The sequence below is a fragment of the Vombatus ursinus genome, unplaced genomic scaffold (assembly GCF_900497805.2).
Source record: "Vombatus ursinus unplaced genomic scaffold, bare-nosed wombat genome assembly UNPS02014945.1, whole genome shotgun sequence".
NCBI classification, from domain to species: Eukaryota; Metazoa; Chordata; class Mammalia; order Diprotodontia; family Vombatidae; genus Vombatus; species Vombatus ursinus.
In genome coordinates this window covers 7,014,094-7,039,110 of record NW_020954723.1, presented here as the reverse complement: position 1 = coordinate 7,039,110, position 25,017 = coordinate 7,014,094, and the positions used below count along the sequence as shown (strand labels likewise).

General features: G+C 34.7%; 1 protein-coding gene across 4 annotated transcripts in view; it reads left to right on the top strand.

Annotated features, from left to right (window-relative positions):
• The window catches only part of ZC3H14 (zinc finger CCCH-type containing 14), a 49,561-nt gene extending 27,145 nt beyond the window's left edge, over positions 1–22,416 (top strand). The window contains exons 10-17 of one of the 4 annotated variants that reach the window (XM_027844868.1): positions 8,327–8,401; positions 9,292–9,451; positions 10,077–10,294; positions 13,325–13,445; positions 18,603–18,739; positions 19,256–19,347; positions 21,341–21,447; positions 21,962–22,416. In XM_027844868.1, the coding sequence (XP_027700669.1) occupies positions 8,327–8,401; positions 9,292–9,451; positions 10,077–10,294; positions 13,325–13,445; positions 18,603–18,739; positions 19,256–19,347; positions 21,341–21,447; positions 21,962–21,968 (917 nt within the window). In that variant the 3' untranslated portion in view covers positions 21,969–22,416. Of the gene's footprint in view, positions 1–8,326; positions 8,402–9,291; positions 9,452–10,076; positions 10,310–13,324; positions 13,446–18,602; positions 18,740–19,255; positions 19,348–21,340; positions 21,448–21,961 lie in introns of all 4 variants that reach the window. The other 3 variants (XM_027844867.1, XM_027844871.1, XM_027844869.1) reach the window with 3 other exon arrangements.
• Positions 22,417–25,017: the final 2,601 nt, after the last annotated feature.

Here is a 25,017-nt window from a genome sequence, read left to right as displayed (position 1 = left end):
TTGGTGGATCATATGAATATTTTAATGACTTTTGGGGTAAAATTCGGGTGGGTCATATGCATAGTTTAATGACTTTTGGGATAAAATTCCAAATTAATTTTCAGAATTGTTAAGACAATTTTGAGTATAGCAGATTATGAAAGAAAGCTCAATTTTTAAAAAAATATTTATTTTTCGTTTTCAACATTCACCTTTATTAGATTTTGAATTCTAAATTTTACCACCCCCCCACCTTCCCCCCTCCCCAGGATGGCATGTAATCTGGGCTATACATGTACAATCATATTAAACATATCTCCACATTAGTCATGTTGTAAAGAAGAATCAGAACCAAAGGGAAAAGCCACGAGAAAGGAAAAAAAAAAGAGAGAAAACAGTATCTGCATTCAGGCTCCATGGTTATTTCTCTGGATGTGGATAGCATTTTCCATCTTTAGTCATTTGGAATTGTGTTAGATCATTGCATTGCTGGGAAGAGCTACGTCTATCAAAGTTGGTCATTGCACAATGTTGCTGTTACTATGGACAGTGTTCTCCTAGTTCTGCTCACTTCACTCAGCGTCAGTTCACGTTAAGTGCAGGTTTTTGTGAAATCCTCCTGCTCATAATTTAAAAAAATTAATTTATTTTTAGTTTTTAGCATTTGCTTTTTTAAGATTTTAAGTTCTAAAATTTCCCCCCTCCCCAAAATGGCATGCAATCTGATTTAGGTTATCTATGTATGATCATATTAAACATATTTCCATATTAGTCATGTTATGAAAGAAGAGTCAGAACAAAAGGGAAAAACCATGAGAAAAAACAAACAAAAAACAGCAAAAGAGCAAAAAGTATGCTTTGATCTGCATTCAGACTCCATAGTTCTTTCTCTGGATGTGGATAGCATTTTCCATCATGAGTCTTTTGGAATTGTCTTAAATCGTTGCGTTGCTCAGAAGAGCTAAGTCTAACAAAGTTAGTCATTGCACAATGTTGCTGTTACTGTGTACAGTGTTCTCCTGGTTCTGCTCACTTCAGTCAGCATCAGTTCACATACATCTTACCAGGTTTTTTGAAGTCTGCCTGCTCACTATTTCTTATGGAACGATAGTATTCCATTACATTCATATACCACAGCTTATTTAACCATTCCCCAATTGATGGGCATCCTCTTAATTTCCTCTTGGTTACCACAAAAAGAGCTGCTATAAATATCTTTGTACATGTGGGTCTTTTTCCCATTTTTATGATCTCTTTGGTATACAGACCTAGAAGTGGTATAGCTGGGTTAAAGGGTATGCACAGTTTATAGCCCTTTGGGCATAGTTCCAAATTGTTGACCAGAATGATTAGATCAGTATACAACTCCACCAACAATGCATTAGTGTTCCAATTTTCCCATATCTTCTCCAGCATTTATCATGTTAGTCAATCTGATATATATGATGTATCTCAGAGTTGTTTTAATTTGCATTTCTCTAATAAATAGTGATTTGGAGCATTTTTTCATATGACTATAGATAGCTTTAATTTCTTCATCTGAAAACTACCTGTTCATATCCTTTGACCATTTATCAATTCGGGAATGATTTGTATTCTTATAAATTTGACTCAGTTCTCTATATATTTTAGAAATGAGGCATTTATTACAGTGGTTGTAAAAATTCTTTCCCAATGTTCTGCTTCCCTTCTAATCTTGGTTACACTGGCTTTGTGCAAAAACTTTTCAATTTAATGTAATTAAAAGTATCCATTTTGCATTTCATAATGTTCTTTATCCATAAATTCTTCTGTTCTCCATAAATCTGACAGGTAAACTATTCCTTGCTGTCTTGATTTGCTCATAGTATCACTCTTTATGTCTAAATCATGTACCCATTTTGACCTTCTCTTGGTATACAGTGTAAGATGTTGGTCTACGCCTAGTTTCTGCTATACTATTTTCCAGTTTTCCTGGCATTTTTTTTTTCAGATAACGAATTCTTATTTCAGAAGCTGGAGTCTTTGGGTTTATCAAACAGTAGATTGCTGTAGTCATTGACTACTGTGTCTTGTGTACCTAATCTGTTCCACTGATCCACCACTCTATTTCTTAGTCAGTACCAAGTAGTTTTGATGATTGCTGGAAAGCTCAATTTTTAAGAAGCAGATTTCAAGGAATCCAAGTGAAAGACTGTATGGTTAAAGATGTTCAAAGAATATAATTTCTCAGCATGAGAATGTAATGTGAGAAACTGGGTAGGGGACATTACTAGGACTGCCTAAGGACACTATTGAAAGGAAACAATTATCCATCTTTATGAAAATATTCCCAGCAACTTTATTTATAATGAGAAAAACTAGAAACAACTCATGTGTCCAATGATTTGGAAAGGGCTGAACAAAATTGTGTTTGTATTGAAATGGTTTGTAATACAAAGAAATATGGGAACATATATATGAAATGATGCTAAATGAAAAAAAGAATCAATAATGTATACACTGATTACAATTGTGTACAAATTAGTAACAGCTCCAAAATTAAAAATGCAGATCAGGAAATAATAAAAGCAAACAGATTTTTATCATGTTTTGTTAAAGTTATTCTACACATTAAAAACAAATTACAACATTTAATTTATAGTTTATGTAAAATCTATTTTTTATTGAAATGTTTTTGGTGGTTATTTAGAATAAGAAAATTTAGTAGAAAAAATAATGTGGGTGAGGTAAATAGCAATTCTGTCTATGTAATTATGAAAAGTTATAACGAGAAAGGAAAAGGGTAGGTATATTAAATGCAGCAGGGTGATTATACAGAAGTTTATTCAGCTTATATTTTTAGAAGAGCAGGAACAGAAGATGGAAAGCTAAAGGTGCATGGCCAGATATAAACACAGAATAGCACAACCTTGTTAAAATATTGTCAAAAAGGGTAGGAGGTTAGGTTTGTAACAATGCCAATGACAACAAAATGTACTGTTTTTGAAAGTGGTGTTTAGATCAAGAATACAAGCGGGACCTGCACATGTTGAGGGGAAAAGGCAGAGCTCCTCATTTCTTTAGGCTCCTCCAACAAGGACGATGGTTTTCAAGCTAGAAGTGGTAGAATACACATGGTAAGAAGGGGTCCTGTGGCCCAAAGAAAGAGAGGAAGAGAAGAGGACATACCCAGCTGCTTTTGAGGTTAAATCTCTTTGTCATGCTGTAGGATTCAGAGCTGATTATATTTTTTTAGTTAGGGCTTTGGGGATACTTAGTGTCACTGCCAGGAATTCATCATATCTTCTGATTGCTACTCCCTGACAACATTAAATTGAGAGGGCACAGAGCAGTACTTAAAGTTTCTCAGCATATTGTAGGACCATTGATTAGGAGAAACTGCAAGCCATTTTTGGGGGTGGGGGGTGGGAGGGGGAAAGTCTCTTGTTGAAGATTTGATCATTTTCTGTTTTTTTGGGTTGTTTTTTGGTGAGGCAATTGGGGTTAAGTGACTTGCCCAGGGTCACACATCTAGTGAGTATCATGTGTCTGAGGCTGGATTTGAACTTGAGTCCTCCTGACTCCAGGGCTGGTGCTCTATCCACTGCGCCATCTAGCTGCACTGGATCATTTTCAAAGGTTAGAAAGAGTAGGAGGTTTTCCTTGATAACTTCTGTGCTTGCTTTTTCAAACTGCCAAATCTCTGTATAAAATTTATTTCCATCTGATTCTGTCTTGGGCCTTTTTGTTTTATCCTGACTACTTATGTCACTCCCTTCTTTGTTCCTTAATGATACTCTCACCTCAACTTTTTAATGGGTGTACTATGTTAGATTCTGAGGAAAATACAAATTCTCGATAAGACATATTCCTTGACCTCATGGAAATTGTATGCTAATGGGGGTTGTGGCAGATAATTAATATGTTACAAATATATTACAAATATATTTTATTGAAGTCTGAAGTGGGAGAGAATGGCTTTACCAACTGAGTGAATCAAGAATGCTTCATGAAGGAGGTGATCTTCATTTTGGACTTTTAAGGCTGACTAGGAAGTTGGTGAAGAGGGCATCCCAGGCTTTAGGGAGTGTTGTGAACAAAACCAGTAAAGGAAGAAAACCATAAAATGTGTATTGGAGAAAGAGAGAAATTCAGTTTGGCTGGAGTCTAGGATACGGAGTGTTTAAGGTACAGATGTGTGTGTGTGTATTATATACATACATATACATTAATATGTATGTATGTAAAATAAGGCTAGTCGGTGCCCTTTGCTCCCTTCTATTCTCTTCAAAAATAATAGAATTTTAGAAATAGAAAGGACCTTTGAGATATCTGATTCACAAATGGGGAACTTTTCATCATTAGAAAGCCAAATGTTGCTCCTACTGGGCCAACTAAATAACAAATGAGTTTGTGTATTAAATTTTATCGAAATAATATTCTAGTTTGCATTTTGGTGATTATGTAAAAGTGGGTCACAGAGAGTCATAAAAGTATTTAGGTTTTAGGTTTTTAATCCATTATCAAATTCCTAATTTTACAGGAGGGAAAACTAAGATATCCAGAGTACATGCTTTCCCTAAGGTTACATAGTTATATAGTGACAGAGCCCTGATTGCCATTCCATTGTTCTTATAAGAATCATAATAAATTGATCAGTTTCTGTCAAAAAAAAGTTAATTCCAAATATAGTCCAACCCTTTTATAACTTTTTTTTTTTTTTTTTTTGGTTAGGCAGTTGGGGTTAAGTGACTTGCCCAGGGTCACACAGCTAGTAAGTGCCAAGTGTTTGGTTAGAGGCTGGATTTGAACTCAGGTCCTCCTGACTTCAGGGCCGGTTCTCTATCCACTGCGCCACCTAGCTGCCCCTATAACTTATTTTAAAAGTTGGATAATCCATTGATGAAACTTCCCAAAATTGAAATAATAATTCCTACAGTGTCACTGTAAAGTACTAACATCCCTTTTCTTGTGTGGCTCAAACTGGCTCTGTAGGCTGACAGTGAACAGCGGGAGTATGGTTAAAATATCTATATCTGTGGTCTAACCAGCCTCCTGAAGTGACAGCCTTGAATGAGGTGCTGTCCATTTGTATATGTTAACTTGGGTAGACTAGGTAATCTTTAATGTCTTTTCCTTCTAAATCCTATATGTTTATGTTTAAAAATTGTCATTTTAGTGAGACTAGTATAGCATGCTTATTTGTATTTCATAGGATTTAGAACTAGAAGACACTTTTGAAACATAGTTCTTTGCTATGGACATAACATTAACTAGGATTTCTTCTGTGTAAGAAGTAGTAGTGGTCACAGGTTGCAAAAACAAAAAACTCCTAATGGATATCCACCATAAATGATAAATATTTTGTGTCTGCTATTTTATCATGACATTTTTGTTCATGATTTGAAAGTTCTGTATGTACAAAATAACATGCTGTGATCATATGTTTGCATGTCTTTCTTAGATGGGCAAATTGGATGATCTTAACGTTTAACTTTTTTTCCTCATATAAATAGAAATCCATTATGATAGATCATTACCGTATGGAATTGGTTGTAACATGAGTTGGTACTGTCCAACTCTTGAATCTTGAAGAGGGAATGATAGCTAAAAATCTGTTTAAAAAAAAAAAGGCGTACTTTAGAACGAATCAACAATCAAAGATTTGCCATTGACGTATATATTTAAATTATGTTTTGTCTGCTGGAGAGTAAAATATTAAATGTTATTAGAGAGTAGTTAATTTTTGATTTAGGTCCTCAGTACTTCTGACACATGAGGTAAATAATAGAAAATTCCTGATGTATCACATTGTTTGTTTTCAGCCAATCACAAGCCAGTATGTATTTTTGCATGTAATAATGGGGTTTATTGTTTAAAGAGGAGCTATAAAGTAGCACTCATGAGAAACAGGGGACTAAGTTTCAGGTATTGTTCATTGAGGTGCAGGGAAAATTAGTGTGGGTTGTTATACAGCATTTTCAAAGCTACTTTCACTTAGGACTCTGGAAATGTGTAACACTATCTTAATTATAGGTTTTAAAATGTAGTGCAGACCTAATTTAGTGCCTCTTGAGGTAAAAGCCTTCATCTCTGCTTTTACGTTTTGATGAAACAGTCTAAAGTAATAGACTGTTGAAAGAAAAGTCACATAACAGTAAAGGAGATGGAAAAACCTATGAAAATGTCATCAAGGTACTTGTCACCATCTTCACCAATCTTCTTCTCACCTGAGCCAATTGAGTTGGGAACTGTAACTGGTTCCTCTTGTTCGCTGGATGAGCTAGATGGTATTTTACACCTGTTGAGGAAAATATCCAATGATATTAATGAAATTAAAGGCATGAAGGCAGCAGTTTTAACAGTGGAAGCAAATCTTTTTGACCTAAATGTTAGAGTATCACAGAATGAAGCTAAAATTTCATCTTTGGAAGTTAAAATGAATGAATTTTCAACATCATCGTCTGAATGCAACAGGCAATTTGAAGATCTTCAAGAGAAGCTACAAGATTTTGAAACACAGTCAAGGACTACTGACATAAAAATAATTGGCTTCCTAAGAAACATTGAAAAAGGTAAACTCTTTTGAGTGCGTTCTTCAGGTATCCATCTTCTTACACAGATCTCAACTCATCTTGGATATAGCCGCAATTCATTCTGACCTTTTTTCTCACGCATTTCTAATGAACAAATGTGAATTATTCATGATTTAAAAGAAACTGGGTTTTAATTACAGCTCTTTTGCTTACTATTTATCTTAGTGATCTTGGGTGAAGCCTTAATTTTCTTATTTATAAAAATTGAATTTGGACTAGACTGATCAGTAAGGTTCTTGCCAGTTCTGAATCCTGTTAAATGAAACAGAAGCTTAGAATTCTTAGAATTCCGACATTTCTATGGGTTCTCTTCTCAAAATAATCCTTTTTAAGATCTAGGAGGGATAGTGTAAACATTACTTAGACATTTGAAACACATTTAAAGTAAATGTCATCTTTTTGTGTATTTATCTGAATATGAACTTGATACCTAAAAAGTTATTAGCTATTGCACAGTTACTTCATTTTGTCAGAAATGTTTTAGTATCTGAATATATGTGGAATGAAAACTTCCATTTCCTTATTTCTAGTTCTTATGTCAGTTTCTCTAGGAGTAGGACAAGAATGCTAATTGCCTGAATTGAGAGAGACGGGTCTTTGTTTCAACTCATTGTTTGACATTTTGTATTTGTGTGTCTGCTTGAGCCATTGTTAACTTTTGAAGTTATTGAACTAATTTCGTTGTGCTTTGGTACCCTACTAAAGGTTATCATGCCACTTGAATATTGAAACAAAACAATTTCTGATAATATTTTCAGGCATATTTTTAACTTGTAACACATTTCAGTAAAATTTGGTACATAGCTAAACAATAGATACTTTGTTGTGCTGACATCTACAATTCAGATTAACCCTGTTAACAAAAAAATGTAGCTATCTTTCAGTTATCTTATCAGTATTTTTCATTTCACTCAATCCTGACTTTTTGTCCTCCTTTGGAGTGTAAAGGCTTTTGTTTTACGTAATTAATGTGAATGGCTGTATCTTCTGTGTACAAGGCATTTACTATAGGTAGTGTCCAAGATATGTGGACTTTCTCTTCCGTATAGTACAGAGAATGAAAGTGTAAGTGTTAGGGTCTCAGAATATTAGAAAATAAGGAGCCTATTTAGAAAACAAAGCAACTCAGCTTAAAATGCATCCTTTCTTATAAGAACCTAACGTAATTAGTATTTTTATACTTCATCAGCAAATGGAATACTCAAATACTGAATCTTAAATTCTAAATTCTAATACTAAATTCTAAATACTAATTGTTAAACTTTTTCATTTTCCATGTCACATTTGTAGCAGAAGCCTGACACTCTCCTGTTTGGAGTGCTTCAATTTTTTTGTCTCTATTCTCTCTAAATAATTTAAAGGTGGGATGAGGGGGAAAGGCCAATGAGTTAGGTTATTGGTTCATACTTTTCATATATTTTGGACCTGTCTGGCTCTCTGTACCATCATTTAGCTCATCGGTGCCCCCACAGCTCCGTTTTCTGAAACCCCTTTGTAATGGCTCTGTGATCATCCTCTTTTCCATCTTTGGTATCACTTCCTGTTTTGAAACACTGACTTTTGGTCCTCTACTATGTTGCTGTTAACCCTAAGTATAGCTTTCTCTCAGGTGATGCATGGATGTGTTGTTGTGTTGGAAAATAACTATCAGATTACTTCAGAGCCTTCAATCAGGAGAATTGATACATTATATTCAAACACAGACATACTTTTCTCTTTAAGTTAAACATGTAGGTATTGATTATTTTTGAGATTTAGTGAAATCTTCTTTTAATCCATGCCATCTTTAGGAGCTCAACAAAGGCAGTTGTTTTCCCGACTGCAAATTGACCCAGTAGTGGAGGAAACTTTACAAATGAGTCAAGGTTGGTGATGGCTTTAAATTTCCTTTGTGGTGCTGTAGTTTTCAGATGGTCTATGTTTTCTTTTGTGTGTGTGCATGTGTTGAGCCTTAGAGTATGGGTTTTTTACCTTTTCCTAAAGCTAGGATATTTAAAACTGATCATTTATATTTTTTGTCCCTGCTTCCGTGACAAGTTGCTACATTTATAGAAAATGCATGCAGATTCTTTAGCCAGTTGATGTCTTGCTAATGACTGTTTACAGTGCAGTAAGTGCAGTGTGGTTATATTGACGACTTGTGGTTGATTGTATTGAAGATTATGTCTTTTCCTTACTAGGTTTTTCTCCTCCTTTTACTGTTGTTTACTTCTATTTATAGCTTGACATATGAAATAGATTGAAGTAATTCCCATCATTAAGAAGCATTAAGTCCTAAGTTGCAAGTGGCACTCTGCAAAATGGATTAAACAGATCTGTGTTGTCTGAGAGCTTGGTGACTTAGGGCAATATCTAGACATTTTGTATAGCAGTTAACTCTAGACAGTGATGGGACTGCTAACTAACCCATCCAGGTTTTCCAAAGAGCTATATCAATTACTGCTAGTAAAGTACTTCAGATACCTCAATTAGGACTTTTAAGAGAAATTGAATTCTTTGTGAAATGAACAGTAATCTTGTCTCCATATCCATAGGAAAAATGATTGGCATTATTACACCTCAGGTTAAACGTGTTGTAACTGGCTATAGATAAGTATTTGTCATCTGTTTCTGAAATTTTTTGAATGGTGATTATACATGCTGAATGGTCTTTTATGTAAAAGGTGACCTAATACTCTTTTAAAAACCTTCATTCTGGGAATGACAGGTCTATTTAAGAATAATTATGTGTTTATGGCCAATTTTCTTGGGTCAGATTACTATGACATGGAATCCATGGTCCACGCAGACACAAGATCATTTATCCTGAAGAAACCAAAGCTGTCAGAAGAACTGGTAGCGACACCAAACCAGGAATCTGGAATGAAGACTGCAGATAGCCTTCGGGTTCTTTCAGGACGCCTTATCCAAACACGGTAGCTTATTTTTCTTATTACAAGAAAGACTCTTATTTGAAGCCTTTCCTGATCTCCCAGCCACCTAAAATCTACCAAATCTTCCTAAATCCACCTTGTTTTTACTTTGTATATATACTTAAGTGTATACATGTTGTTTTCCCTATTAGAATGTAAAGTTCCCACAGCTGCTAGTGTCTTCCCCTTTCAGATTTCTTTTATCTTATTTGTACTAGTTATTTATGTAACTATGTATTTATGTTGTACAGGTTGTTTCCCCCCATTAGATTGTATAATCCTTGAAGGCAGGGACTATTGGGGGTGAGGGGATTTCCTTGTATATACCCAGTGCTTAGCCAAGTACTTGGCACATTTTAAGCACTTAATAAATCTTTGTTGACTTACTGTTATATTGGACAGAACACAGTGACAAATTTTGACCCTGATAATACAGTACCTTTTAATCACTTTAGTAAATGGATATTCCTTGAAAAAAGACTTAACTAGTCATTTCTTGTTGGTATTCTCAGCAAGTGAGAGAGTGATAGGCTGATCTGAAGAGTGCTTACAGTAGAAATTCTCAGCAGCGTTTTTAAATTATTTTCACATTTCCCTAAATTTATGGTATTTTCTGTTTGTCTGGCAGAGATCTTGTACAACCAGATAAACCTGCAAGTCCCAAGTTTATAGTGACACTGGATGGTGTCCCCAGTCCCCCAGGATACATGTCGGATCAAGAGGAGGAGGACGTATGTTTTGAAGGAATGAAACCAATAAACCAAACTGCATCCACAATCAAGGGATTGAAAGGCCTCCGCCCACAGCAGTCACAGTTGATGAACAGGCAACTGGATGACCCAGATGGTAGTTTTTCAAATGGTGTGTTTGGAATTGAGATCATCCTTTTATAGGGAAATTTCCCCTGTGAAGAAAATCTTTTGATGGGAGATTTAAAACATTCTTGTGTGTGTACAAAGACCATTCTTTCAGTCTTTGCCAGAAGGGTTTATTAGGGAAATATGGATTCTGATTTTTTTCATTTAGTTTGTAGATAAAAGACATCTAGTATGAAAAGGGAAAATACAGGCATAAAATCCAAATATACAAATATAATGTTTTGAATGTTAAAACTAGAATAGTTTGCTATGCCTATTGAAGTCTGAAAGACCATTCTTGGTGTCTTTTTTTTTTTTTTTGTTAAGAAACTATAAATTGATATGTTCCCATAGACTTATCATTCTCCCTGGTAATTAAATGATTGGCCCAGTTGCTGCTTATAGCAATGAAATTCCTCGTGTTAGAAGTTTGTTGCTTACTAGTTCTGCTAGGAAACCGCAGCACTTGATTGAAGTATCAGAAAGATATGGTGTATAAGCTTGAGTGCAATAATAGATGGACTGTAAGCATTTCTAGTCCACTGCTTTGCTTTCAGGTAGGTGAATGTTTATCATTACTGCTAACTTGCTCTCTGACCTAGTATACCTAGTAGCAACAACTTCACTATTAAATATTTCCATTCTGATCAGAGAGAATGACAGTCAAACTCTTCAAACCTCTTAAAGGTTTATAAATAATCCTGTGATAGGGAAATAATTACTGACTCTTGGAAATAACAAAGATTTTAAAAGTTGTGCATTTGGAGGAATTAACTATAAAGTGAGCTCCTTCTTAGTATGTATATGAAAATTAGTTGATTGCTCAAAAAATGTATCCCCAAAGCTGCAAAATTGGAATTGGCTGTTGTTGGAGGTAGTGTGTGTGTCTCCCTGAGGGCCCCTCCTCCCCACCCCATTAGAGTTTTTTTTAGTGGACGATGGATGACTTCTTGTAGAGAGTAGTTAGTCCTTTCAGGTATGGGTTGAACTAGATGACCTCTGAGGTCCTTTCTAATTCTAAAATTTTGTGAATCTGTATCATGAGAATCTGTATTTAAGTGAAGCAATTTATTGTGGCTTTTAGCAGATACATCTTAGGATATCTTTTGTAATTCCATTGGAAAATCATGATTAGACTGTTAGTAATTGTCGTGGAGGGTGACATAAAAAAATCCAATAGTAGGAATTTCCTATAAAAGTTAAAGGTAACATTATCTAAATGTTAAGCCTCTTGCAGTCAAAAGTAGAGAGGAGCAATTTGTATTTTTTTTTTGAAGTGTTAAGATGTGTGAAGGTCTGATATTTTCTTGACTTAGGCTGAAAAAGAGAAGATACTTTAAGATGTATTCGGTCTTGAAAATAGCTTAATATTGGACGCTGCTTCTGAAAAGTTCTTAAATAATTCCTTTAAATGTAGCTGTAGATTTTATACCTTCTGTTTTTTTCAGGAAACATCCTGCTGCATTCAACATTGAAAGAAGCATAGCAATTTGATTGCTTGTGTGTGTGTGTAAAGTGTAATGATGTTTTTAAGTATCAGCCATCATGAACAAATTAATATAGATGAGTGTTAAGGATGTAGGACTCGCTATCTCTTTCAAGCACAACTCCTCTCGTTTGTCAACAGTGTGTTTCTTCAGGACAGCTCACTTTTCTGTCATCACAGATACTACTACATTAGTGGTTCTCAAACTTTTTTTTTGCTCAAGGCATAGTATTTCTCTTTGCTGTATGGAATTGCAGCATGCTGAATGTTTAAGTTGGCAACTCTGTGGGAAAATCAGGAGATTCGCACATGCCCATGATATTTCATGTGTAAGTTCCATACAGTTTGATGCACACCTAGCAATGGCAGCAGCATAACCTATCACAGCCAACAGAAATGGTCATTTACATAAAATAACATTAATCTAGTGAAGCTTGCAAAAAGAGCATTTTATGGGAGGTATTAAAAAAGAAGTTAACTAGGGAAAGCTAGTCATATCCAGCATAACTTGATAATTATATCACATACAAAGTCTAGTGTAATTTCTCTTGAAAGTTGCCCTCAAATACTGATAAACTCTTTGATTTTCTAGTTAAGAAGCACTTAGATATGTTCTGTTATATTGTCTTTTACGTTTCTTCTGTAACTCCTCTCATGAATAGAAGAAAAACTTCTGTTTTACTTCCTAATTTCTTTATTATAGGAAGGGCATCACACAGTTCCCTGCCATAATGTATTAAAAACTACTTGGAACCTTTTGTGTTTCTATCATTGTCCTTTCTGGATATGCTATTGCTACCTCCCATCCCTGGAACCTTCCCTTACTTACAGAGAAAAAGTTAAGCAAAGCCAATAGACAGTAACCATGTCTGAGAGCCTGCATTACTAATTCACTCTCCTAATCCCCTTCTTTTCCAATAAAAAGAGGGTGGTGCATTTCTTCTTTTATTCTTAAGGCCCAGTTATGATGTTTTGATTTTCATCTCTGCTTTCATGAGGGTTCAAACAATTCTGTTCCAAATGTTGAAAGGTGAAATTTATTTTCCTTTAGCTCCATTTCAGATTATCTGTTGGACTTAGGAGTTTTCTATCCCTAGAGTCGGAAGTCCCTGTGACCACTAACAGTGTGATTTTGATGTATTGTAAAGATGTTGTATGTGTTGGGGCAGAGGTGAGGGCATAGAGTGGTAGTGCTTTTGTGACAGTTACGTGACGGGGTTTGCCCTGGATTCTCTTGCGGCTGATAGAATTTGGATTTACTGTAACATTGGGTAACTGTAGTATGTAGTTACCATATAAATCATAAAGAAAGATATACTCTAAATGAGTCATGGAATTCACTATGCCCCCTTTGCCTGCCTTTTCAGTGTTGCATTTGGGTGCAGCCAGGTCATTGTACTCTTGGTTTCTCACATTTCATTAGAATCTTTTCTTATTAGATGTTATTGCCAGAATTGATGAGAGTTGGACAATTAGTAGCATTTTAAAAAATCCATGATTACAGACAGGTGTTGAATCTTCTTCCTTTCACAGTTGAGATGAGTGAATTGAGTATTACACAGAAACCAGAGAAACTGCCAGAGCGCTGCAAGTATTGGCCTGCCTGCAAAAATGGGGACGAATGTGCTTATCACCATCCAACTTCATCCTGCAAGTAAGTGGTACAAAACCAATTCATCCTCATTTCTACCTCAGTTCTTGGCTGAGATATTGTTTAATGTGGGGTCAGGCTGTAGTTATGTAGAGGAATGTGTCAGGTCACATGCAGGAGATGATAAGCTTTTGCATCCTTTTTAGAGAAGCTTACTGACCAATGTTTAAATATGGTAAAAATACACTGAGATTTCTGGCTTTGTCTTTGAAAAAACTTTGTTACTTTGGGAAGATCAATAAACTGCTACAGTTTGTGTTTATCTTTTCCTATATTCCAATGGACAGATTTTTAAGGCACTGAAATTCTTCTCTAAGCAACCAATATTAATAAAGACCTTAGTTATTATTAAGTTATCATTATTTAGTTATTGTTAATAAATATATTGACTTTTTAATGTTATTAGTTAATGTTATTAGCTAAGGCCCTTATTAAAAAAAGTTGCCTTTATTGAATAACATAATGAGGAAACACTGGCTTTCTGCTGAAGCTTTCTTTACTAGCCTAGTTCATTGGAACAAGCTTACTGAGAAGCTTTTAGTAGATATTTTTTTTTTTGTTCTGAGCAGTTTGGAATATTACTCCGTATTGGTGTACTCCTTACTTTAGCAAACCTTATGATATATGGGAGTTTGGATGTACCAAAAAGCAATTTTTGCTTTATAGATTCAACATAGTGATTTTTCATTAGGAAGTTCTCCCATTCAATTCAGAAGAGGTTATTCAATTTTTCAAAAAGCCTTTTTATAACTTTAATGAAAGACCATTATACTATCATTACCATTCTTTGGGGTAACATCTTTATTTTGGGGGGATTTTTAGATTTTACTTTTTAACTCATTTATTTTCATTCTGTGTCAAACCCACCATTCCTAAAAAAATTGCAAAGAAAAACTCTTGTAACAGATGTTTGTCGTTAAGCAAAACAAGGACTTACATTCACCCTGTCCAAAAAAAGTGTCTTATTCTAGCCTCTTGCGTGCATTGCCTCTTAGGAGTGTCAGTAGTATGCTTCATCATTGGTCCTCTGGGATTGTGGTCGGTCATTTCATTGATCCTAGTTCTTAAGTCTTTTAAAAGTTGTTTGTTTTGTAGTGTTTTTACTGTATACATTTTCTCAGGGCATAACTAATCTTTTTGCTAGTCAGGTACATAAATTGCTTTGAGAAAGTAGGTGAAGTTTTTAATTAAAATGGTAATGTGAAGGGTCCTAGCTGATCCGAGTCCCTAACAAGACCAAAGGGAAACACCAGCAAGCTCCTTCATCTTTAATCCTTCATCTGTCATCCAGCATAAGAAGATGACTTGATGCCTCAAGCTGCTTTTAAGTAGGACGCATGAAGTGGCTGGTGTTTGGTCCAGTCCTTTCAGTAAGTGGGGCCTGAAGACAGCAGAATTTTTTTGGTCCTCATCTGTTGAAGTGCCCTTAGGGGGCTCTCCATGAGAGCCAAATCTTGCAATCTTGTCAGAGCCATAGCAGGGGACAGGGTCAGTTCCAAGTGGGTGAGTGCCTAGGGCACTCAGTGGTTTGTGAGTTTTTTTGTTTGTTTTTGGCATGGACCCCTTTGGCAGTATGGTAACTAAATGTACCCTTTCTCAGAAAAATGTTTATAAATGCATAAAATAAAATACATAAGATTACAAAAGAAAATTATTGAAATGGTTATGAAAATATTAGTTCATGTACCCCAATTTAAGAACCCCTGGTCTAGGGAGAGAAACAGTGTCACTAGGCCGCCCCACACTTAGGGAGGACTGAGACCAGAATGACCTCTGATATCCAATGTCAGGCCTAGTAGGGCCACACATGGGATTGGAACCAACTCCTGGTTAACAATTGCTGAAGGAGGAGGCAACAGAGAAGGGGTCGCGCCCAGTTCCCATGTTGGGTTACCAGGAGATGGAGACCACAAACAAGGTTTGTGATAGAGGATAGAGCTTGGTCCTGGCCAAGCCATCCAGAGATGTCACAGGCCAGTGGCATTCAACTTGGCAGTTACTGTGTGGGCAATACCTGTCAACTACATCCAGGAGTATGGGAAGGGGTAGGAGCCTGTACTTGGCACAAAGTCTTATTCCAAGAACTCTAAGGCTAAAGTTGAGTAAAAGAAGAAAACTGGACATAATGAAGAAAGACTAAAACCTGGGAAGATTTGTATGAACTGGTGCAAAGTGAAGTAAGCAGAACCAGGAGAACAATTTATACAATAACAGTAGTATAAAGATAAACAACTTTGAAAGACTTAAGAACTCTGATCAATGTAGGGACTAACTACAATTTCATGATGAAACATGCTCTAAACCTCCAAATAGAGCCTGATGGACTTAGAGTGCCCGAGGCAGGAGAGAATTCATAACTGAAAATAAAATCAAATTGAACTTTTAAAAAAAGAAGAAAAAAACTCAAGTGTTAAACCCAGAAGTGGTAACTCCACAATAAACAGAAGTTGAGCCTTAAAATTAAAAAAAAAAATGGCTTGGCCACAAACCCCAAGATTTGTTGAAAGAAATGAAACAAGAGATTAAAAAATGAAATTAGGAATATTGAAGAAAAAGTGAGGAGAAATCGCTTAGAACATAAGGTGAAAAATAAGCCCAAATAATGGACTCTAAAAACAGAATAAAACAAATAAAATTCAGTGATTCAGTGAGACAAGAAAACCAGAACAAAGTTAAGACCGAAAAAAGAGAACATCTAAGATATTAGTTATCAAAAATAATTGGTCTAGAAAATAGCTTGAGAAATAATTTAATAATAACCTAACTCCTTGAAAACCATGACCAAACTAAAAAACTGGAATATTTCACGAAATTATGAGACTGTTCAGATCTGCCAGAACTAAAGAGCAAACTTAAAATAGAATCTACATCCTAAAACAAATTGAAAACACCATGAATTGTGATAGCCAAAATCAAGAGCTTCCAGGTCAAAGAGAAAATAGGGTTAGCATCTATATGGGAATATCTTTATGCTTTGCTAGTATTATTCCGCTGATTTCAACACTTGGAATGGAGTGTTATTCAGAATATGAAATGTTAGTGAATAGAGCTCTGGCCTTGAAGTGAGGAGGACCTGAGTTCACATCCAGCCTTAACCCCGATTAACTGAACCCCTTCAGTCACTTACCCCCGATTGCCTAAGCAAAAAAAAAAAAACCCAAATGATATGAAATGTTATTAACTGAAGCTATTTCATGATTTGATTCATAGACACTATATAAGACTTAAAAGTTTTTACTTTTTTTATTTTTTAGGCAATTGGGGTTAAGTGACTTGCCCAGGGTCACACAGCTAGTAAGTGTCAAGTGTTTGGTCAGAGGCCACATTTGAACTCAGGTCCTCCAGACTTCCAGGCTGGTGCTCTATCCACTGCGTCACCTAGCTGCCCCAAAGTTTTTACATTTTAAAGAGGCATTTTTAATGTTGCTTGTGTGTGGAATTCTTTTTTTTTTTTTTTTCCGAAACGAGTCAAATATTTACAACTTGGAGAAAACTCTGACTTTGTGTCATCTTTTCAGAAATGTCATATAATTAAAAACACCTACCACAAATTATAGGAAGAAAGATATTCTTTTCAAGTCCCTTCAATAAATGCAGTGCAAATGAAATGGACCTAAAAGAATGGATTGAAGTTGATGAATAACTGTAATTTTATTGCACTGGTTATACAGAAATGCTATTTTTAATGCTATTAATAATCCAGAGGAGTCTGATAGCAACAATGAAGAAGCAGCTTTTATGACAGATGAGAAAATTGATTGGGAACAATGCTGCTTTGACAGCCTTTGTTTCAGTAATTATTTCAGAAGAGTGACGCTTGAACATCTTTTATGTGTAGCCACACCTTACTCATTCTACTTCTATGAGTAAAGATGACAGCAATTATTTTTTTTTTTAAAACTAGCAAGATCCAGGGCAATTCCTAGACTGACTGTATCTTCATTTGTCTACAGCAGGAGTCAGCTAATTATATAGCCTGCCAGTTTTTTTACAGCCAATAAACTAAGAATGGTTTTTATACTTTAAAATGATAAAACTTTATTTAGAAATGTAGCTGTCATTCTTAGCTCACTTTCCTTACAAGAACAGGCCATGGCCAGGTATACTTTGCCTATCCCTGATCTATAGCATAGAATAATTATTAAAACCAGAGCCAGGATTAGTGGATAAGCAACTCTTGGGAACATATTTTATTTTTTGGTAAGGCGATTGGGGTTAAGTGACTTGCCCAGGGTCACACAGCTAGTAAGTAGTAAGTGTCTGAGGCTGAATTTGAACTCGGGTCCTTCTGGCTCCAAGGCCAGAGCTGTATTCACTGTGCCACCTAGCTGCCCCAGGGAACATATTTTAATATTAATGTTTATAAATGTACATGTATTTTAGTGACATAAAGGCCTTGTTCCATGATATGTAGCTATTTGTGGTTTTGAATTGCATGAGTTATTGTGAAGATTGTTTCCAGCAGACAGTGTAACTATTTGAGTACATTTTGGGAAGTTGTGCCTAGGACATACTACAATCTTGTTTTGATTTTTTTGTATAACCTAGAATCTTCAAGACAAGGTTAAATTATATTCAGATTACCTAGTTTACTTAGAGAAAAAGCATGTAGTACGTTTGGGAAAGATGTTTTTAATGATTAAAGTTTTGATGCTTTTTTTGTTGGGTAAGGGAGGAGACTGGATCTTTTGATTTTATTGATGTAGGGAATTCCTTCCAATAAGGAAATTTTCTTGTAGATTGGTACGAGTTGCCTGGGGCATTGAGAGATTAAGTGATTTGCCCAGGGTCACTCAGTACAGTAGGCATCAGAGGCAGGACCCAGGTTTTCTTCACTATGGTTGGGTCTCTGTTCACTGTGCCATTTGCTGAAGTTTACATCAGTTATCTAGAAAATCCAGTTTATTTGGATTAGCTGATTCCGAGTAAATAAAATGCTACTATCCCCAAATGCCAAACTTTTAAAAATATACTTATACAAGTAATATACAAAGAAAAGACCTTGTGTCTTGTATTTAAATGTTGCTTCATTTATCATCTATGTTGTTCATGTCTTTCTCAAAGCAGAAAAGAACTGTTTAGTCCCCTTCAAAGGAACTCTCATAATACACCAAGAAAGAATGTCTGTATTGAGTAATACTCATTTCTTCTTTTTTTCAGAGCCTTTCCCAATTGTAAATTTGCTGAAAAATGCTTGTTTATTCATCCAAACTGTAAATATGATGCAAAATGTACTAAACCAGATTGTCCCTACACTCATGCCAGTAGACGAATCCCAGTGCTGCCTCCCAAACCAGGTTAGTTACTTTTGCATGTTGCCATTTGGAATTTCTGTTTGGGCAGTTTTATGAGATATTATGTTATCTGGCTTAGGTTTACTTGTGGCTTAAGAGGTTTTTTTGGATGGAATAAATCATAGCTGAGTTAATTAGTGTCTATGTAAATTGTGTGCATGTACCCACGTGTGTTTAAAGCAAATATGTCATAAGGAGGATTTTTTCCCCCATTTTTGTGTAATATTTGGTCTAATTACCCAATTTCATTGATAGTAACATCCTGCATTCTAAGAAATAGTCTTACATATTTAAAGGGACCAATTCTGTCAGCTTTGGAAGAATAAATCAGGGTAACCTGTTCTAGAGCATTTTAAAGTCAGTTTTAACAAAAATTTAAAACTTCTTAATTTTTACAAGCTTAACACTTTTGTGGTGGTGAATAAAAAAATGTCCATTTTAGTTTAAAAATTGTCCATTTAAAAAATGAGTTAATTACAAATTTCATTAGTCCATCCTGAATTCTTATTTTATCAACAGCACCAACGCCAACAACAACATCTTCCAGTAGTCAGCTTTGCCGTTACTTCCCAGCTTGTAAGAAAATGGAATGTCCCTTCTATCATCCGAAAGTAAGCTATGTACTCCTTTTATTTGAGATATCTTTTTAAAAAATAATTCATTTTGGAAAAAGAATTACTTAGGAATAATCCCTAAAGGATGAATGAATTTAACACCCTGAATTGCTTCAATAACTGTTTCCTTTAGAAAGTTCTTTGTCTTTGTTGTAACAAAGCTATTCAAAATGTTTATAGTCATTGCTTAGTTGTCTGTTTTATGCTTAATATTTTCTTGTCCTTTTTAGGTCTTAAACATTTTCCTTGCTCTATGAATATGACATGGCTCAAACCTTTTAATGTGGAGGTTAAAGTTTTAGCCATTTGCTTTTTAGGGATTCTCTCGTCTTAGTTTTCCTGATGCATCATTTCACAAATAACACTAGATGTTCCATGTCATCAGAGGTAAAGATAGTGATTTAGATAAATTAGAGATAATTTGCCCATGTGTTGCAAACTATGGCTCTGATACCTCTGTTAGGACTCCCAGTTACTACTTATCACAGAGATTATGAATCCTGTACCAAAACAGTGTGCGTTTTGGAGACTTTGGAGCTAATGGGATTGCTTGTAGCTTTTAGCAATAAATTATTGACCATTGTATGATCCTTATGTTCTCTTCATTCAACTTGTATCTGTCTCTCGAGTCTAGTAGCTTGCATCTGTCTATGCCTGGTTAGTATACTGCTTATTGCTGATCTAAAAACAACTAGGTCTGAAACTGTGGACCTTTTATTTACATAGAATCTAATTTGTTGCTACGGGAAAAATATCTTAAAAAGATAGACTAATTCTTCAACCCATTTTACTCTTAGCTGCCTTATTTTGTAACATTACTTTAGTGAGTAGACTGACTGGCAGTACTTGGTGGGAACTGAATAAATAAGACAGTGAGACTGAGTTTTAGATGTAACCTTTTTTAGTAAAACTTTATCATGTTTCATTGTTCTGTATGCATCCCTCACCTAGGTAAGAGAGCCAAGAGGTAGAATTTAACTCATAGTAATACTTCTTGGCTTGGGGATTCATGAAATTAGGGGAAAATAATAGAAAAATACAGCTATATAAATGTGATATCTACATCTGGGGTAGAAGACCCCAAATTTACATATTATAAAGACTCAGAATTGTAAGGGAAGGGAGAAATGTGTAGAAGGATCAAATACAATTTTCTGTGACTGGATACTTAAAGGTTGGTGATGTGGGAGTATCTCCTGTAGACCTATGTAACACAAATCCATTTTGTTATTGGCTGGACCAGTAGGAAGGTAGAGATCCTCCAGTGTTGTTACATTTGGATTTGGTCATAATTTGGTTATAATAATACTGGTTGGGGGCAGTGATATCAAAGGCCAATATGCCTTTGGCCCATCTAGGTTTCTTGTAGTGAGTTTTCTTTCATCACTCAGTAAACAGTCTCATACTTTAGATTCCAGCCCAGTTTCTTCATCTATAAAATGAAGAGTTGTTTAGATTATCTCTAGAGGCTCCCTTCTATCTCTCAACCCTACTAAAAAGACACTGTCAGTTTGCAGTTTGGACCAACTGGTATGCCTGGCTTTGGAGGATATTTAATTTACTAACAAGTTAAAAATTGTTTTAAATTTTAGTCTGTCTTGAAAGGAAAGAAAGGATATACTGCATATGATTAAAAATATTAGCACATAATATTTTTTTCCATAATGGAAAGTTTTGTTTGTCATAGGATTGAAGAATCTAGACCTTCAGTTCAGTATTTATTAAGCACTTACTATGTACCAGGCACAGAATGACTCCATGAGTATTTTTTCAAGTCTTTACTGTGTTATACGTCACACATGAAAAGTATGAGACAGCAAGTTAAAATGAAAATCATTGACCCATATCACCCATACTTTGCTTTAGCTCTTTGATATGCATGGGCAAGGATGAGAATTTTATGGGCCAGATCTTTTCGTATTAAATTTTTACATACTGACAAAGCCAATTTAAAACAAAACAAAAACAAAAAACAAACCTTTGTCTTTAGCACTGTAGATTTAACACTCAGTGTACAAGACCTGACTGCACATTTTACCATCCAGCAATTACTGTGCCACCACGTCATGCCTTGAAGTGGACCCGACCTCAAACCAGGTAAAATCAAAATGAGTCTTCAGAGGGAGTAGCATATAGTGTACAGAGTGTTGGGTTAAGAGTTAGGACTACCAGTTTGCTGTTTTTTTTTTTTTTTTTTAAGTTCTCTGGGTTACTCTTAACTCAAGTCTGAGAGAGAGCTTTTAAAATGAATCCTTTAATTTTATTCCAATTAGAAGGCTGAATAATTTCCCATTTCATTTCAGGTATTTGTTAAATGCCTAGTACTGTGGGGGTGTATTTGGAGGAGGTTATGAATCACTTTTAAGTTTGTCAGGAAGAATTAAAACAAAATCAGTCAGTTTTTCTGTTTATCCAGACCTTTTTAGAGTTAGTAGTAGCCAAGTTAGATATGTTGGTTCTGGGAATGCACTTCTTTGGGCTATCTTTGTTCTCCTATAATAGATGCCTTAAAAATTGAATAAGCATTTAGCCTTTAAAAGTACTGAAGAATGATAAAATTATATATGAACATGTAGCAATAATTTTTGTGTATGTGGTTTTTTTTTTCCAGTGAATGACAACCAGACATAGTAGCTAGAAAGAAGATCATGGATTTTAAAACTCCCATCTTTGAACTCTACTGGTGAAAGACATTCTACAAATTTATCACATCTTTTGAACATGGAATATATTGTTTTCATAATATGAAGTTTGTTGCCTATTTGAAGTGTCTAATTTTTCAAATTTGTAAGTTTTATTAAGTGGTTTTAACATGGGTTTTTTACTATGAAGAGAAGTCAGTGTGTAAGGAAAAAAAAACTTACTTCAAATTCCATTAAAGCATTTTGAGGCATGGTTTGTATCCTGCTACTTCGAGTCCCAGTGTTTAGATATAAAGTAATTAAAAGACTGTATCATTTTTATGAGGCCTATATTAGTGCTATGTACATAAGTACAATTGTCCTAACCAGTTTGAAATGAGCAGGAGAATACTAAGAATAAAAATAGTACTGGGTGAAACATCAAGTGATGTTTGTTTTTTTTTTCCCATTTTGAAAAGCATGGAAAGAGACAGACAGATGTAGATTTTGCAGTTTAAATACAGACTCATTGCTTTGGAAGTTGTTTTTTAAAGTCAGACGTGCAAATTTGCGACTAAAAGATAGAAGGGAAGGCTGTTTGTTTTTAGTAGATCATTTAGAATGGTTATTGCAAAAATGTGTACAATGTGCAATTCTTTAAAATGTTTTCATTTACTATTAAGTTACATATGCTTTTTTCAGTAAATTTTTTGGGGAATGACATTTTCACAAAAAATATACAAAAAGAATTTTTACAAGTATATACACAGGATATCATAAAACTGTTGCTACACAATTTAAACTTTACTTTAACAAATATATAGCTTATACATACATCTTCACATTATGAAAAATTAACATACCAAGAAATTAAAATTGTGTAGACAGCATACTTGTAGGTTTTTTTGGTTTTTGTTTTTTACAAAGCAGATCTGAATTATACATTTTAAAATTACAGGACTATAAAGTTAATTGTAAAGGATTAAATGCCCAAATGGATAAAGAGAAACACATTTAAAAATATCTTTCATATGTTGTATGACTATGCCTTTGGGGCCATTTAACATACAGAAAAAAAAAGCTCCATTTGGCTAAAAGCAAAGATAGATTGTTTATACATACTTCAGAATGAAACAGTTACGGACTATTGGCTTTGAAGAACGTTCCTTTTCAGTTGAAGAAGAGATAGAAACATTGATTTTTAAAAACAAACTTGAATAGAAGGCAAAGAACTTACAAGGTTGAATTTTTTCCCCCTCATGTAGGTTAATTTAAAAACATGTTACTAACTCTTTCATAATCTATTTTCCAATTGTTGAGTTGTTTAGATAAGATTCTGGCTTGGTGCATCCTATAGAGAGTGAACAAATAGCATAGTCTCCTTTAGAAAGTTCCTTGTTTCACAAAATGGAGAAAAGTTAGAATTGCTATGCTCATTCTAAAGGCATGATTTATTAGGAAAGGAAAAGGAGACAAAAAATACATTTTTCTGTATGCAGAGTTTTTTATAGTACTCCCCCACCCCCCAAAAAAAAGTTTTGGGGAAAAGACAGTTCCTTTACATTCTTGTTAAATTAATCTACTTATTAAAGTAATCTACAAACTTATTTTGAGAAACAATGCCTTCCAAAAATGGTTTATTAACATAGAAGGTGAATAAACATTTGGTTCAAATGGCTAAAGCCATTTGTAAGAAATTTAGACTATTCTTTATAAAAGGAGGATTATCTCCACCTATATGTATACTTAAACAAAAAAAAACTAAACAAGTGAACAGCTGTTGGAGTTTGAATAAATTATCTGGGGAGAAAAATCATACTAATATGCTAGAAACCGATTATTTTTGACCTTAAAATATAATAACATTTTGCCACTTAAGTAAACAATATGTAACTGCTTTGTTTTTTACTTACAGTTACTATGACATAAAAAATTACACATAAAACAAATGCTAGGTAATTTTTAAAGTTTGATCCAGAATTAACAAGAACAGAGGACCAAAGAAGGGAGATGGTTTTGGTCTGACAGTAGCACAGTGATTGGTACAAAGAGTGCATAGTAGGCTTTGGCATGCTTGTGTTTATAAACCCAGTGGAATCACAGGTAACAAACAAGAAGTCATAGATTACAAATCAGGTTGATAAAATTAACCAGATAAATCATGTCATGCACACAAAAATAATTTTCTGGGTTTTAAAAACAAAACTAGAAAAGAGTCTAACAAAATACGGCAGTGACCTGCCAAATTTTATCCTCCCCACAACTAATTTTTGAAAATATAATTAGCAACATAGTTTTAAGCTTTAACTAAAGAGGACTTGAACAATAATTAAGGCTAGCTTGTATCTGCCAGATTTTATGGGTGTAAATCATGAAGTCTGTAACCTAACCTGAACAAGGCTCCTCATTTTCCAAAAGAGCTCATTCCCAACAGAGGCTTACTATGCACTGCCTGAGAAGGGAAAAAAAAAAACCAACTCCACTTTCAGTGTTAATTTTTAAAAAATTATGTCTGGAATACACAGAGGAAATTTGAGCATGCTACTCAGTACTGTCTTGTAGTGACTTACATGATACTAGGCCAAATAAATTCTTGTTATAAATTCATCAATTAGACTTGTTAAAAAGTCAAGTGATGACCTCAGTACTACCACTATGTTTCTTACCTATATTTAAAAGGCAACTAAGATCAACTGTTTAAAAGCATTAAGTAGCTGTACAAAGTTGATTTACCCCACAGCCTCACATTTTACCATTGCTTAACTTGCATTATCACTAACTGGAAATACACCTAGTTCTGTGCTGAATGAACATTAAAATTTTCAAAATGAACTGTCTCACTGAGTTTTAGGAGACTTCACTACTTCTTAGGTAGCACTATATTGTTAGGGAAATTTACGTTAGTTGAGAAGTGCTTAAGAGATCAAGAAAATGACTGAATCTTAAAACTAGTTTTTATCCAGGACTTAGGAGAATCCATTGATATTAGCACTTATATGAATACGGGATATGAGAGAACATATTTCAGGTATCTTTCCAAATGAAC